The sequence below is a fragment of the Sclerotinia sclerotiorum genome, genomic scaffold (genome assembly GCF_000146945.2).
Source record: "Sclerotinia sclerotiorum 1980 UF-70 scaffold_9 genomic scaffold, whole genome shotgun sequence".
In the NCBI taxonomy this organism is placed as follows: domain Eukaryota; kingdom Fungi; phylum Ascomycota; class Leotiomycetes; order Helotiales; family Sclerotiniaceae; genus Sclerotinia; species Sclerotinia sclerotiorum.
Genome location: NW_001820827.1, coordinates 1,471,135 through 1,487,469, shown reverse-complemented (window position 1 = coordinate 1,487,469; position 16,335 = coordinate 1,471,135). Strand labels below are relative to the sequence as shown.

Below are 16,335 nucleotides of genomic sequence, written 5' to 3'. Positions count from 1 at the left end.
GAAATTGTAGTATAAATTGTAGAGGAAGATGATTCTGGAGACGTTGGTCCCGAAGTTGAGGACGTTGAAGATGGATAAGCCGATGAAATTGACTAGAAGATTAATCAGTCGGTAATTGTTTTGGCAAGAATTCGTGGGAAGTTGAGAGATTAAGGCTATTTTAGAAAAAAAAAGTGAGGAGGGGGGGGGAGGCGGAAAGACAAAATGTGAAAATTCATAGGGTACATGAAACAGAAATGAATGTGGAAGGGTGCGAGATTTGTAACTTGATTAAACTTACCCGATGATGAGGCTGGGGCTGATGAAGTGGGAGCTGAGGAATGCGAAGAAGAAGGACGAGACCGGGAGCTGATGAGTAGGAGGAAGATGAGGCAGGAGGTGGGGAATAGGAGGACGACGATGAAACTGGAGCCGATGAATATGAAGGGGAAGAGGAGGCCGGAGCTGATGAGTAAGAAGAGGAAGATGTAGCTGGTGGTGAGGAATATGAAGAGGAAGATGACGCAGGAGCTGGGGAATAAGACAAAGAGGATGAAGTGGGAGCTGATGAGTATGAAGACGATGAAACTGGAGCCGATGAGACCGGAGCTGATGGATAGGAGGATGAGGATGAGGCAGGAGCTGATGAATAAGAAGAGGAAGATGTAGTTGGCGGTGAGGAATAAGAAGATGAGGAAGAGGCTGGAGATGAGGAATATGAAGACGATGAAACTGGAGCCGATGAGACCGGAGCTGATGGATAGGAGGATGAGGATGAGGCCGGAGCTGATGAGTAAGAAGAGGAAGATGTAGTTGGCGGTGAGGAATAAGAAGATGAGGAAGAGGCTGGAGATGAGGAATATGAAGAGGAAGATGAAGCAGGAGCTGATGGATAAGAAGAAGATGATGTGGGAGCTGAGGAGACAGGAGCTGAAGAATATGACGAGGAAGATGTAGTTGGAGGTGAGGAATATGACGAGGAAGATGAGACAGGGGCTGAGGAATATGGCGAAGAAGATGCCGGAGCCGAAGAATAGGGAGGCGGCGTATAAGGTGGAGGTGAATATGGTGGTGGCGAGTAATATGTAGTTGAAGCGGCCGCAGTTGAAATAGTATCACTCGACGAAGAAGAAGAAGAATAGCTCGAACTGGATGAACTCAACGTCGAAGTAATCGTCGTTTGAATAGTTGAAGAAGCCGGGGAAGAAGCAGAAGTCGAAGTAGATGAATAAGAACTCGTTGAAAAAGATGATACTACTGGACCACCTGGATTACCATTGCAAGGATCCGTCGATAACAAATCTTCCGCGATGTATAGGTAAATATTAGCAGCGCCGCCGCATAATTCTGTCGTGTTCCCATTGCATGTCATTTGACAATTTGACTCGTCTACTTTGATAGTTCCATTACCAAGAACTACACCACAATAGCATTCTTGTGAGTATTCAACTCCTGCGAATGCATATCCCCCTTCTTTACATGCATGAAGACAGGCTTCAATTGTCAAATCGGCATTGGGAATTTGGTCTTGTTTCCAAGCGAGGGTGCGACCGTTGGGTCCAAGATCAGAATAACAACCCATTGGTGAGTAATCTGAAATGGTAGTGGTATCGACTGTGGGGAATGTGGTATCTTGATATACAGAGAGGATATCATAGCCTCCACAAGATTCATTCTTATTTCCAGTGCATGGGAATGAACAATTTGACTCTGCAGTTTGTGGGCCACCAACAGAGGCACCGCAAAAGCACTCGCCATAACTATGAGAAGGTTAGTTTTTTATATTTTCAATTAGGAGAAAATGACTAATTATTGTTCTTTCTGGGGTGGAAGGTACTTACTACTCCAATCCAGCATATTTATACCCATTACCTACAATCTATCAGTCATCCTTTCGCTCACGAAGGAATTGGAAGGGCATACCTTTGCAAAAATCGACGCAAATTTCAACTGTCATGTTTTGACTGTTAATATTGGTTCTAAACAGCAAAGCGCTTGGATTACTAGGATCTATGAAGCAACCCGCATAAACAAAATCTGTAGTATTTGTACATGTTGGAAGCTCTGGTGCCCATCTTTCAGCAAGAAGAGGACTAGCATTGGTCCTTAAAAGGAGTGTAGATATTGCCGCAGCAATAGAGAGTGAGCTAAAGCCCAACATCTCGGATGGCGGAAGTGTAATGACAGAAGGGAATATTTAACGACGAAAGATGCCTATCGGAATCAAAGTGGAATTACTTGAACTACTTTGAGCATGAAGGAGAATAGATAGTAGAGATGGGCTGCGACAATATATACATATCCGAATTCAGAGACTAGTAAGAAGTACAGCATTCATTGAAATAAACTGCGACTCTGGTGCTCATTTGTGGCAGCTACCCGTTTGTCGTGCAAATTATCCATGCAGTTATTGCTAGTATTGACCACAACATTTATTTGCAGATACAATCGCATGGTGCCTGCATGGTAACAACGAAATCCACAATGTTGGAAGCTATAGATAGTATGATAAAACAAAAATCTAGACAAGAAGAGAATAGCTATTTTCTAAATCCCGACCAATGTACACTTGCTCGGCTTTCCCGCTGGCCGAGAAAAATGCAGATATATTTCCTAGCTATAATAAGTATACATAACTCGGCAGGATTATCGTGAATTATCACGAGTGAAGAATGCGGATGACCTTAGAGCGCAGAGGCACGATAAAATTCTCTTCCTCATTTCATCTGTAGAACATCATTGAGCACATTTCTGATCTGATCAGTCTTCGGAGAGAATGGCGTCCTCAAAATACGGTTGACAAAGACAAACCGCCCATGACAAGTTGATGTATAGTTGCAATCCTTTGAAGTTATTATTGATCCTTTCTGAAAACTTATGGTATCGCCCAGAACGTTCAAGTAACATTAACCTATCTTTCCGGATTGACAAACCCCATTCTCTCTCATCCCTTTTTGTGGTTACCACATCCATTAATCAGGAACGCCAGCATAAGATGTCCGACTTGAGATGAAAACCTTGTCGTGAATGTTACCTTATGATGCTTAAAAATTTCTAGGTACGTTAACCTCCACTTGGAACTATTGAAATGAAGAAAGCTTTTGCGTATCTTTGTGCGGCTGTTAGAGAAGATAGTGGAAATTTGTGAGATTATATTTTGCCCTTTCTCATGTATGCTACCGTGGACACAGCAATAGCAGAGATCAATAGGAAATGACCGATGACTCTCTGGCCGAGGGGTAAGGGACTCGGAAGACCAAACTTTCGCATCATTTATTCCACCTGGGAATAAATACTTCGCTTGAAGATGCTGAACTTGTCCTTTACACTGTAGCTGCAGTGTTAAAATTTCGTGTAACTTCGTTGAACCATGCATGTCATCTTCTCCACACGCAAGGAAGGGTCTCATGCTGGTGCTGCTGTAGAACAGTTATTGCTACAGCGGTATCATTAACTTCGTATCCCAAACTTTTTCATTCGTTTTGGGACTCCGCTAAGTTTGTTATGGCCGTCAAGTGTAAATATTCTTATGCGGGTATTGCGTATTTCTTCTGCATCGTACGCCTTCACGATAAAGAGGGCTGAGTTTGTATGGATCGTGATCAAGCTATAAATATTGAAGTTTTCGTTTTAGCAAGATTCTGTGGCGGGGTAAGCGGAAAAGTTACGACCATGACGCCAAAAGAAGGGCTCCTTTGACACCTGAGATTTGATATCTATTTCTTCATGGTGGAAAGGCACGTAGAAATGATAGGTATAGCAGTCGAGTACTTTTCATGATCTTGAAGTTTGACTGCTTGACATTTATCTCTGGCCGGCCTTCGTGTTCCTTCATCTTGAGGATTCGTCTCGTGCTTTTGAAAGACATTGATCGTGAATTCGAAGGTATCTCAGCCATACACGTTCTTGTGCTCTTTCCCAGCAACTCGGACAATCGCGATCAAATTAAAATTGTGTGTTGAAAATCCTATCTGCTGGGGCTTTTGGAGGTACAAAATGCTTAAATCCAGCAAGGATGAAGCAGTTGTGACGATTGATTCATGAATGAAAGAGGTATCCTAGCCGGCAACCCGATGTTACATGACAGGTGCAGATGCGGGATGTAGGAGAAGCAATAGTCGAAGTATGTTGTAAGACTTAGCACGAAAGCAATAAAGCGTACCGGTAGGCGGAGCAATAGACATATACTCCTTGTATTGGTAGAATCTCCTTGTGACACGATAACCACAGAATACCTAGGTAATTGAATAATACTGGATAATTGGATTCTTGACCATAAAATGTAATGTTATGTCAAATGATGATTTCAATGGATTTGCCCCAGTATGTTAAGGTTCACCAGTTTCGCTTGTGTCACGGTGCAAAATGATCTGTGTCGCGCGGAGTAGTTGTCGGCCAATAAGCTCAACCTTAACCTTATCATGGATAATCTTAACCTTACCTTACCTTACTCCTCTGCCATCGCCAAAAATCAACAACCTCAATTTCATATGAGGTAGGTTCACCAAGGTTAATAGTGGTATTTGTTTATTATTTCTACTCAGCATCAACCTCCAACTTTCTTCTCCACAAACCATGTTTAGCCGTGGTCATAATCGTATCTGGATAACAGGAAAAGCTTAACATTGCGGAGTTTATCTTACAGTCATCTTCACTTACCTTATCTAATGTTCTAATCGAGTACACTGCTTCATTCCCACTCTTTACACGTGTCGTCTGGTAGTCTACGTCCGTAGTCACTGCAGTCAGCATTAACTAGCCATGCAGTCATTTAGTTAGCAAGGTTGAGAGCTTTCAGCTCAACGAAATAGAACTTACGAGCTTCCTATCTGAGCAGGCAACTAGGATGACAAAAAATCCGAAGTCGAAGGATAACCACCCACTATAAGTATCGATATTTTACTGCTATGGCCATGCTTCTCTCCGAGACCTAATTTTCTATCGTCGAGAAAAGTCTTCCATTCCATTTACGGCCATGCATCTCAGACCATTGACTAGGGATGATTTGCCTTACATCGCCGACATCGTAAGTGAAGCATATCGGGATGACCCTTTACAAAAGATTTTCTTTCCTCCAAAGGCAGTTGAAAATGGTTCACGGCGTCGGAAAAGCATGTTACGTATACGGAAACGCTTTGTTGAAGCCAATACACGTTGTATTGTCTCAGTGAGCGACGAAAACGATGAATTTTGGTCTGGAAAGCCTGAATTTCTTGGATTTTCAAATTGGACAAGAGTGGGCAAGAGCGAAGCAGCGACCAAGTGGCAAACTGACGGTTTATTTGCGAGTATGTTCTCACGAGATCTCCGAGTCGTCACCTAACTAATCATCAACATAGAATTGGAAAGAACATTAATAACAACGGAAATGTGGTATACCGAAAATTTCCTTGATCGCGACCTACCATGGGATAAGATACACCACGTGAGAAACTTGACCGCCGGTATATTTGGGTCAATTCCAGACTATTTAGAGTTGGCTGGATTAGCAGTAAGACCTGAGTTTCATCGTCGCGGTATTGGTGGAATGATGTTGAAATATGGAATTGATTTAGCTCAAGAGGAACAAGTTCCTATTTTGCTCCAAGCTTCTCCTGTGGGGACTCGCCTGTACACGAAATTTGGTTTTCAAGAAATAAGGAAAACAGAAGTGTTTCCAGAAGTGATAGTTGTGGCTATGCAATTGGATCCGAAGGACTGAATTCTTTCAAATCAATTTTCAAACAAATATCAAATCCGGACCAACGATTGCACATCCTGAGGACTCTCACAAGTAACGATTTGTCATTCAGCTGCCAGTGGGTTATTTTCCCTTCAAGATTGCAACAAAACCTGGAGGTATGACTATCCAACGGCAATTACGCCGATAGCATCAGGCGGAAGGCCCGATTATGCAAATCGTAAGTTGTAAACTCAAACTACAATTTATACTTTCAGAAATTCGTCACACAAGGTTGCGTGATTCCTTCTTTTAGTATCACGGAGACCTCATGCTTTGGTGTATCTTATAGTTTACTTCGAAGGTAAGAGTCACAAGACAATACTCTTAAGCACTCTTTCCATTCTTTCAGGTACTCTATATATCTTTCTCTAGCATTCGTCTCATTCTCACAATCATCATTCAACAATATTCAAAATGACTTCTTACATAAAAAAGCACTGCGAGTCGATCAGTCGCCGTGTCTCACAAGCTGCTCCTTCGAAAGCATCTTCTGAGAAGAAGTCATCTACCAAAAGACCCCCTTCTGGGACCTCGAACGTGGATGATATGACTCAATCAGATCAGAATGCCTCAAGTACAGGTGTTCCCAAAAAGGGTGCGTTTAATGACACATCATCTGAACCAGCTCTGTCTATTCTCAAAAAGGTACATACATTATCTATCGTGGCTCCAAAAGTCAAGGGATCTCAAAAAGAAGGAAGCTCGGGTTCAGCAGAATCAACCTTTGTCAATACACCTTCATCGAAAATCTCATCCACATCCCAATCATCCAATACTCTCCTTAACATAAACAGATCGAACAAAAATGGTCCAGATGAAAAATATCAAATAAACTCTCATCTTCTATTCGAAAACTCTTTCCCAGGCCATACATTCATCTCCGTGCATCTTCAACGCCTACAACATGGTATCTATTCTGATGCCAATTTACATACTAAACATACAATCCATGTAACATTTGTTGCTCTGAGTTTTATATTCCATCCTTCTACACCTGCACATCGATTTGAGAGTGCGGTTGTTGATATTAAAGTTAAGAACAAAGGGGGATACTTGAGATTCTTAAAATATGCACCGCATCAGACTTATGGAAAAATTAGCACGGAGAGTTTGAAGTGGAATTTCCAATTAGGAGCTAGTTTGGGAATTACGCAGGGTCCGGCAAAAGCAACGGTTAATCCTAGTCTTTCAGAGGAGAAGAGTAAAGTTGTGGGAACTATGATGAAGATGTATGTTTCCTCCCGTTTTTGTTTCTCGCATCGTGTATTAGTTAACACAAAACTCAAAGACAAGGTTCAACACGCAGCACTTTTCACCACTCAACCCGCTACCCAGATACGCTCCTTCATTTCTCCCTCGAGGAAAATTGTCAACAAGAATCCGGTCTTCCGCGTGAATTCACATTTGTATTTCTACTCGAACGACCGAGTGAAAAACAATATCCACCTGTTCATGTATTTCATTCGGCATCTAGGATTAAGAGGCTGGAAAATCGTATTTCGGAAAAGTTGAGGGGGTTGAGTGAGAGAGGGGAGGGGGAAGAATGTATGGAATATGGATTGGTTGATTTAGCGGGGGAGAAGAGGAAGCCGAGTTTTTTTGGGAAAGGCTCTCAAAGATTGGATGAAGATCTGGAGGGGATTTTTGGGGAGTTGGAATTTGAAATTGGGGTTGAGCCTAAGAGTTTGTTTTTCCTTCCACTCGTGCCCTTTCTTTCATCACTCTAACATCCCTTACCTAGTATCCAATACCCTCTCCGTCTCCCTCCCCATAACCCAGCATACAGAAATAACCAAAGTCGCCGGAGAAGTAGGACAGAAATTCCCAACGGAGGGAACGAGGGATAGCGCAGGGAAAGAAGAACATGAGGAGGCGATGGTGCATGGACTTTATAATTTTGCGAAGTTGGGAGGGGCATTTGAGGATCAGGTTTCTTTGCCGGGAGAGAGCGTGGGGAGTAGAGTGCCGGATGTGCCGGGTGCGGGGAAGTAGGGAAGTAGAGGGGAAGGGAGGTGGGAAAGGACAGAGGGGTGGAAATCAAAGGGAAGGGAGTTTATTATTGAGTTATGGGGTTATGGACTGTTTGATGGAAATATTCTTATATTTCTCTAGTATGTATAAGTAGACGAAGAACGAGGGACAACGAAGAAGAAGGAAAAATCGTAATGCCAGAATAACTAGTTAATTTTATCTCATATCTCACAATACTCTGTCTACCTACCGGGTTTAAAGTGATATTCATAAACTTATGATGAGTGCCTTTCATGCATCTTATTCAGTGATCAACTGAATGATATAAGACCGTATTCATATTTAGAGGTAAGACTACATCAAATATTTCTCTTGTAAACCAGTATTTGATTATTGATATTTGCTAGAGTTGCAAGCTTGCAGTATCTATAACCAGTGTTCGGATCTAAGCTATGGACGAATTGCAACGATTGGAATTATGGGATAAATGGCTATCTATGGATATGAAAATTTCTTGCGTGACCTTCTGTGCTCTTGATACGATTATATATACTCGATAAATTTTTTAAAGACGCATAAGTGTTACGCCGAGTAACAGGAAACCCTCACGTGCAATCAATATCACGTGACTGGCTCAATAAGGATCAATGAGCTCAGTACTGAGCTGCATTGATCCTACTGAGTAGCCATTGGTACGAAGGTCTATATAATCTAGATGGATTTCCTTTGTATAGAGTTTCGTGCTCAAGATCAATCATTTAGTATACTCTACTATTAGTTACGAATTGCATTATTGTCATTACTTAAGTCCCTGCTTGACGCCTAGTTATAAACCACCTCGAGAGCCTAGAGCACTTCCACGTGATCTAGACGGCAAACTGGTAACAAATTTTATCAAAGATTGAAAAACTTATAAGTATTTTTAATTTTGCCTATACTGTTAAAAGGAATGACCTTACACAGGGAATAGTGGGAAGCTGATAGGGCAGAACTGAGGCTATATTGACCTTCTATGTAAATCACCCATAATCATAGTTCTACGGAAGTGCAAAGCTCTCCTACAGAGAGCTTCTCGATCTAGTCATAATAGGACTAGTGCCCTGTGCACGTGCTACGCAGGAACCATTCACTTTAACATATACATCTTTAAAAGTTTCACCGAGTACAAAAACTAGGTATCGTGACATCGGATTCGGATGGAGGCATTTGAGGTTGCACTTGCATACCGAATTGCTATGTTGATACACCAATCCCAGTATCTAAAATTTGATGAGGTTGCAAATTAAAATGCATATATTATCCACTAATAAGAAGAAAATATTGCTCAAGTGGTTGTTTGCTCTTGACTACAAGACTACCAGGCCTTTGAAAGAAACCAATTGCATGCATGAGCATGCCGAAGTGACTTCCCGGAAACTTGGTAAGGGATGAATATCTCTCCCGCGGGCCGGATACTGAAAATACCGCTTCAGCTTGGCAGACAGGGTAGCTTGAGAGATGCTGAATCCTGATATATATATATTGATCTCGGATGAAACTCTTCAGTTACATTGCATTGCATTGGATATATGCATATGTTGGTTGAATGAATGAATGAAAACCTGAGATGTGGCTGGTGAAAGAGTAATCGGAGCAAAGTGTGGCTCACCGGGCTTTGTACGAGGGTAACCTCGGGAACAAACAAAAGTCTTTCCCATCAAAACTTATCTCCCCGACATTCAACATTCGGCATGTCGCCTTCTGTTTCCAATTGCCTCATGTAGTTAATTTGCTATCGAAGTGTATACGATCTTTTTTCAGATCCTACATCTTTCTCGAGCTCATGTCCTTCAATTCGGTTCGCATCCGTCGCGACGTTGGTTCTATCGGATATTACCCCCTCATCGTCGGAACTAATTGAACTACCCGATAAACTCTCAAGGTGGGAAATTCTCGGACCGCGACCGGATTCAATACTTGTCCAAGTGCATGACATCGGAGATGAGGAAGTAGCCACCAGGAACGTACCATATTTCCCGAGAACTATTCTATCGTCTATAGGTGATGCATGATGATGTTTAGCTAGGTAGGGAAGAGCGGGGCACATCAAAGAACTGACTTGCCCCTCATCCTTAAACAAAATACTTATATAAGGACTCAATACCCGTGAATATGAAAGAAGAACATCAATATGCTTCTCGATTTTCTACTTTTGAAAACACGTACAACAACATGGGAGTTCCCAATGACATATCAGCTAATTCTGGTGCGACTCCATATTCCGTGATCGATGGTTCCCAAGAAGCCACTCGAAAGTTACAGCAATTAGTCGGTGGTGGGCTTCCCTCGGAGGTGTTGAAACACCTAGAAGATGTTACTTATACAACTGCAACTGATGGCACTCAAATATATTTCCCTTGTCCCTTTAAGGAAACAGAAGCCACAGTTGCATTAAAATCAGTAGAAGCAAGCATTGTGGCTGCCATTGCAGACCTTCGCTATGGAGAACAGAAAAGGAGGATTGAGATCAATCTTGAGCAGACTGCTACTTTCTTATTCTCTACCTACATCGCTACAATTGCTGGCATGAACAAACAGCATCCCGATGTCAAATCAAAGCTGAAAGGTAATCTTCATTGGAAGTTTCTCAGAAACCTTTACTCACGTAGTTTACAGACACAGATTTACTCAAAGCACAAGCTATCTTGTATCGGAGACTTTCAGCAAACCTTTATGAGACGAAAAATCCAGGGGAATATTTTCATATCCATGGATCATTGGAAGCCGGGAAGACATTGAACATGATTGGACTGGAAGCACATCGGCCGGATCTTACAGATTATCGGGAATGTATCAACGTTATAGAAAAACATGTCAAGCAATATACTGCTGCAGACTTGGAAGTGATGAATGCTGAGATACATCAGGCTGGTGTAACAGCATTGAAATGGGAAGATTTCAAAAAAACAAGCCATGTAAGAATATTTCTGTGACTCCATTGAAAATTTACTAAGTTTTATTTCAGGGTCAAACAATTCTTGGCCTACCTCCATGGCAACTTGGTAAACTTCAGGATGATTCTCCATCATGCCCATTTCCAAATGTGGCTCCCGTGACGCCAACCTCAAAACCCCAAGTATTATCTGGTATTCGTGTCTTGGAACTCTGTCGAATTATTGCAGGACCTGCAATGGGTCGAACACTTGCTGAATATGGTGCCCAAGTTATCAAAGTTACATCTCCTAACCTCTCCGATGTTCCATTCTTCCAAGTCGATGGAAACACCGGCAAACATACCGCAGATATTGATCTGAAAACTCCAGATGGTCGCGCCATCTTTGAAGAATTGTTAAAATCTGCAGATGTAATTCTTGATGGATATCGACCAGGAGCTTTGGAGCGATTAGGATACGGGCCAGAACAAATCGTGAAGTTGATTGAAGGAAGGGGCAAAGGAATCGTTTATGTCTCCGAAGATTGTTTTGGCTACCAAGGGGAGTGGGCAGGTAGACCTGGTTGGCAACAGATAGCAGATTGTGTCACTGGTGTCGCTTGGGCTCAAGGTCAATTCATGGGCCTTGACGAACCTGTTGTGCCTCCGTTCCCAATGTCTGATTACGGAACTGGATGTATGGGCGCTATTTCTGCTCTAATAGGGTTGTATAAAAGAGCCAAGGAAGGAGGTAGTTGGAGAGGCACCACTAGCTTGTGTCAATATGATGTGTTTTTGTTAGGATTAGGATTATATGGGGATGATATAAAGGCCAAGGTTAGGAAGGATCACGATGACCATTTCTTCGACCTTAGGCATTCAGATAGTGTGGATGAAGTAGGTGGAAGAGCATTGAAGAGCATGCGCCGAGCTCATCCAGAATTGTTCGACGAGAAAAACATGCAAAAGGCATATAGCAAGGGTTTCAAGGAGGAGATTCGATGGTGTAGAAGTCCAGTTACTATTGAAGGTTTAAGAGTTGGATTTGACAGAGCCAGTCGTCCAAATGGATATGATACACCAACATGGGATGGTTGGGAGATTGAAGAGGAAGTTGTCGAAGGATAATTGCCTGAAATATAAATCATGAAGCGAATACGATTTTCGTCGAGTGAGAATGACCTCGCTTGTTGTGTGGAACCATCGCTAAAGCAATATAATATCCCATTCAATATCGCAAGCGCGCTGCATATATTGCCTAAAATCAGACTTCCGGAAGCGCGGGATCTCCATTCATATTGCCTATATTATCTGGTATACTATATATAGCCCGTGCATTCATAGCCACTCCATATCAATATACCGTAGGCATTTTAGTGAAGGTCTCAGTTTCCTTTCATTATTTAGCCAATGCATCGTTCCAAATATAGGAATGTACACTGAAGTAGTAAACCCATTCACGCTGTACACATCTATTTTCAGCTCTGACTTGGATATCTAGGTGCTTGGCATGGCTGGATAAAGAACCAACTCATAGCTTTTGTTGCAAATCTATGTTGAATGTTTGGAGCCGAGCATGACATGGCTTTCTTTAAGTGGGGAATATGCTCAGAGGCGGGGAGTTATTGGCTTGTGGAGAAGCTATGTCTTAGATTTCGACACTCCATTACCAAAAAGGAACGAGAAATTAGTGTGTCGAGGAGCTAAGATGACTGTGTGTGTGATGTGGCTGGAACTCTGGGTGGTTGATGATGGACGGTACTAAAGCGTATGAAAAATACACCGACAATACCTCTGGCATGGTCTCGGGATTATCCTTGCATGAAATAATAAAGATACGGAGAGGAATCCGAGTGGATGGTAATGTGCAGATGACTTGTCAAAACACTACCTATGATATAAGATTACAATCTTCATATAATTAGAGTGCACTGTGCACTATAAGCCTTCAGGCTATGGCAAGAACTATCGAGATTGCTAGGCTGGGCTTCATAAGAAGCAATACCAACCGAAAGCCGTGTTCTTTATGCATTCGATGCTATGTTACGTTACAAGACATGGAATTCCCTGAGCCACGAGATGCGAAATCATTTACAATGATATCATTGGTTTCTTGGATGTCTCGAGGCTTTTTGGTACCCAATAATGCTTGGGGATCGGGAAGTGGAGTGAAAGGAAGGGAAGGTTTAGCCTTGAGTATGGAGTTTGGATCTTGTGTCACTAAATAAATATACCTACATCATACGCCATTTTGCTGCGTCGTCTCGTACGGACTTATGATAAGCATATATGATTGGTAAATTTTGAGCTGGTGTCCTTGAGATTGCTATGTTTATGATTGATTGATCTTGGTATGTGTTGAAGGGTGATCACGCCCCGGTCTGTCGCACACGGTTACAAGTTACATAACGGCAGAGCTGGTTTGATTTTCTTTTTAGTTAGTTTTTGGTAGGATTGCTGTTCTTGGCGGACAGTTGGAAGCCTGGCATTTTCAGTCATTTCACTTCAGCTCGAGCTGAGACTAGGAGATCCTTTTTATCACCCTTTGATTAGCCAATGTCTATACTTCTCATATATGAAGCTACCTAGGATTCAAGGAGATTGGGCGTCCTAGAGGGATCAGATATTCTTGCTTCGATACTGGGTAAATACCACTGGGCATTTCCGGTGGAAAAGGGTAGTACCATATACATATTATTTCTAATCGACGGATACTTCCACCTGATCAGCTAGATGATACATACACGCAGCAACAAAAATAGAACAGCAGTGAAAATATCCAAACAAAATTCATATTACAGTATTTCAGAATTTCAATAGAGAAATCAACCATTTCCACCTTCAGATCTCACCTCTTTCTTGCACGAAACTAGATTTTTTGAACAGAAAAACTCAAAAATATCACTTAACCACGCATTGTGACCATGTTACTCATCGTTCTTACGTTCCTAAAGCTGGAGAACCAGTGGTTTATAAAGAGTAAATAAGGGGGAAAGAATACCTCGATTCACCTTCAAGTAGATAATTAAGTCATCGTATCTATGTATGTAGTGAATTTCACCTCTTTAAGTTGTGCCCTTGCGCTGGATGATGATACTGTGGGAGGTTTTTGGAGACCTGGCTTTGCGGTTGAGGGAGTGTGATGTAGATAAATGAATTTAGTCATTGATTTGTAGGGATTTTGGGGGGATTTTGATACAGAGAGGGGTGCTTTGCATAGGAAAATTCACTTGTGCATGAGTGGGACTCTAAGATCCTAGAGGATTTTTAAGTAATCTCTGGGGTTTAGGGACAAATATGAGAAGTAGGGAGGGAGTCATTAGGGAATATATCGCAGCCTTTATCATTCTTTTTGGATACATTTTTAAGATGTAAGATTACTTCTTCATGGTATTTTAAACTTGCCTAGTTTCTGGATGTATGTAAACCGAAGCTTTGAGAGAGTAAGTTTGAAACTTCATGTTTAGAGTCGTGAATAGTTTGTTTTTGTCCTAGCTCGCCATAAACCCTACACCCGATGCGCGGATCCGCCGGGGATTACCATAATTTGGGATTGGGGCTTTCAATGATGGGATGTTACTGGTTGGATAGTGGGAATTTGGGAGAAAATATGCTAGGGAACCATGGTTTGTTGCATCCCAATGTGGAGGAATTGGGCTGTAGTCGATATTTTTTTGTTCTGCGCTATCTGTTTTGAGGTTTGCGGTCCTCTGTATACTGTTTGGCTCTTTGACGGTTGAAATTACTTCTACAATTTTCTTATTTTTCCTCTCAGTGATTCTGGAATGACAGGTGAGGCATTCGCGTATAATTCTTGGGTCGATTGACATGTGGTTAATTAGTTCATTATTTCTATACTGTCCACTGTATTTAGTGAAATATCAAAGTAATAAATGGTCCACTTTACGAGTCGGAAAAACATTTCTCTTGTATTTAGTTTATCGGCTTGGTAGATCTACTACTATCACAAACTTCGACTCGGGAGTGCATGTCATTCTCAAATATGGGATGTCCTTGTCGTGTGGTTTTACGAAATCTAGATGTGCATGTACACAGAAGGGGTCCAGGATGCTTTGCATTTATGCTGATGCTGCTATGATTAGCGCTTAGAAAACAGAGAGCTTCAATATGATATCGGTATGAAGTTTTCCCTTTATGCTAAAGCTAGCCCCGCTCAAATATATCATTTCTTCTGGAGTGATCTTTCTATGTCAAGCATATTGGCGTTCTCATCGGTTTTAACTTCCCCTGTGTGGGAATGAAGAATTCTAGTTTCGCCGCCTTTTCGAGGGAGTTGAGTGGCTGAGTGATCATGTTAGCTGAATGTGTAAAAGAGTCGTTCTCGTGAAACTACTGACACCTATGATGTTAATATGCTCTTTAGATGTAATGAGAGCTCTGAAAGAAGGCTATAGAGACTTTTCAAGCTTGGAGAGTGTTTAATCAGAGGAGGAAGCTTTCAATGATGTGAGCTATTCATGCTATTATTTTTCACAGCGATGGAAATTGAAATTTGGTCACGCTTATCACTCACTCATCCACTCCTTTTTCCTTGACAATATACATGAAACTTATCTCGTCCTCAGACCCTTCTTCGATTACCTAAATATAAAAACCATAAATCAACTAATAAGAGTTATATAGAGTATCATTATAGGATCTTTAAAGAATCTGAAAGTTTTTGATTTCTATCTTAATATAAAAAGTAATAATTCGATCTTTATTCAATTATTATTTAATATATTGAAAATTTATCAATAATTATAGGTTTTTAATATAAATTCAATAGATAAAGATGATTTTTTGGTTATTTTTATATATATTATATTATTATAATACTATTTGATCAAATATATATGTATCATTCAAAATTCAAAATTGTATTTTCAAAAAGTAATATTTTAATAATTCAAATTTTCAATTTTTTTGAAATCAATAATTATAATTCTTCTTGAAAAATTTATTGATATCTGTGATGGAAACCCCTGCTTTCCTCCCACCCTTATTATATAAGAAACCTCAGGTACATTAACCATGTTCACACATGATATGATTACTCGGGATTAGTGTTACGTGACGGTTGTTACCCACTAGTGGCTCACGTGCACTAGCCCTTTATATAAAGACCTTCTTACTTAGAATCTTCTTAGTTCTTTAGTTTTAGATTCTAAGTGATTGAATTGACTCCGTTTACGACTTTTCCGTCACAATTAGTATACGATTTAGGTGGTCTGAGGATCAGATCCGAACAAGTACTATGTATCAATGGTTATCGGTAAAGTAAGATCATTGGAGGGATAAATATGATTTCTTTTTGTTTAGCTATTGTGGTTAGGCCATTCATTTGTTTATATATAGAGTAGCTATCCCTATCTACAGGTGCTCTTCACCTGTAGATTCCAAGTTAAATACAATTGCTGGTCTATAAACACCCTTTTGGTCACAATATCTTAAATATCCTTTAATTAATATTATCTTCAAGATATTAATAGATTTTTTAAAAAGAATTATAATTACTCTTGTTTTCCCCACTTTTGCCTTTTTATTTAAGAACCCTACAGCTGGAGTTCGTATTAAAGATCTATCAAATAGCTCCGAATCACTTTTCCAATTGCTTTACGGTGGTTCGGACGCCAAAAGGAGTTCAAGTTGATCAAGGATTGAATGTAGCATATTCCTTGATCAAAAGTGTCGGTTTCGGGTTATATTGACGGTTGAAGTAGGCTTGGATTGATTGTCACTGTTCGTTACT

At 40.9% G+C, this 16,335-nt stretch overlaps 5 protein-coding genes across 5 annotated transcripts; 4 read left to right on the top strand and 1 right to left on the bottom strand.

Moving 5' to 3' along the window:
- Positions 1-149: 149 nt before the first annotated feature.
- SS1G_07480 (hypothetical protein) lies at positions 150-1,936 on the bottom strand (the record flags this gene model as incomplete). Its single annotated transcript, XM_001591983.1, has 4 exons — positions 150-155; positions 281-1,739; positions 1,821-1,851; positions 1,903-1,936. The coding sequence occupies 4 exons, from the start codon at positions 1,934-1,936 to the stop codon at positions 150-152; spliced, it is 1,530 nt and encodes a 509-aa protein (XP_001592033.1).
- A 3,156-nt stretch (positions 1,937-5,092) lies between these two features.
- Positions 5,093-5,680, top strand: SS1G_07479 (predicted protein; the record flags this gene model as incomplete). The annotated part of the gene is made up of 2 exons (XM_001591982.1): positions 5,093-5,267; positions 5,319-5,680. The coding sequence occupies 2 exons, from the start codon at positions 5,093-5,095 to the stop codon at positions 5,678-5,680; spliced, it is 537 nt and encodes a 178-aa protein (XP_001592032.1).
- Positions 5,681-6,115: 435 nt separating this feature from the next.
- Positions 6,116-7,693, top strand: SS1G_07478 (hypothetical protein; the record flags this gene model as incomplete). The annotated part of the gene is made up of 3 exons (XM_001591981.1): positions 6,116-6,930; positions 6,990-7,384; positions 7,443-7,693. 3 exons carry the CDS (start codon positions 6,116-6,118, stop codon positions 7,691-7,693), a joined length of 1,461 nt encoding a protein of 486 aa, XP_001592031.1.
- A 2,190-nt stretch (positions 7,694-9,883) lies between these two features.
- On the top strand, positions 9,884-11,711 carry SS1G_07477 (hypothetical protein; the record flags this gene model as incomplete). Its single annotated transcript, XM_001591980.1, has 3 exons — positions 9,884-10,277; positions 10,328-10,626; positions 10,677-11,711. The coding sequence occupies 3 exons, from the start codon at positions 9,884-9,886 to the stop codon at positions 11,709-11,711; spliced, it is 1,728 nt and encodes a 575-aa protein (XP_001592030.1).
- Positions 11,712-12,159: 448 nt separating this feature from the next.
- On the top strand, positions 12,160-12,578 carry SS1G_07476 (predicted protein; the record flags this gene model as incomplete). The annotated part of the gene is made up of 2 exons (XM_001591979.1): positions 12,160-12,299; positions 12,536-12,578. The coding sequence occupies 2 exons, from the start codon at positions 12,160-12,162 to the stop codon at positions 12,576-12,578; spliced, it is 183 nt and encodes a 60-aa protein (XP_001592029.1).
- Positions 12,579-16,335: the final 3,757 nt, after the last annotated feature.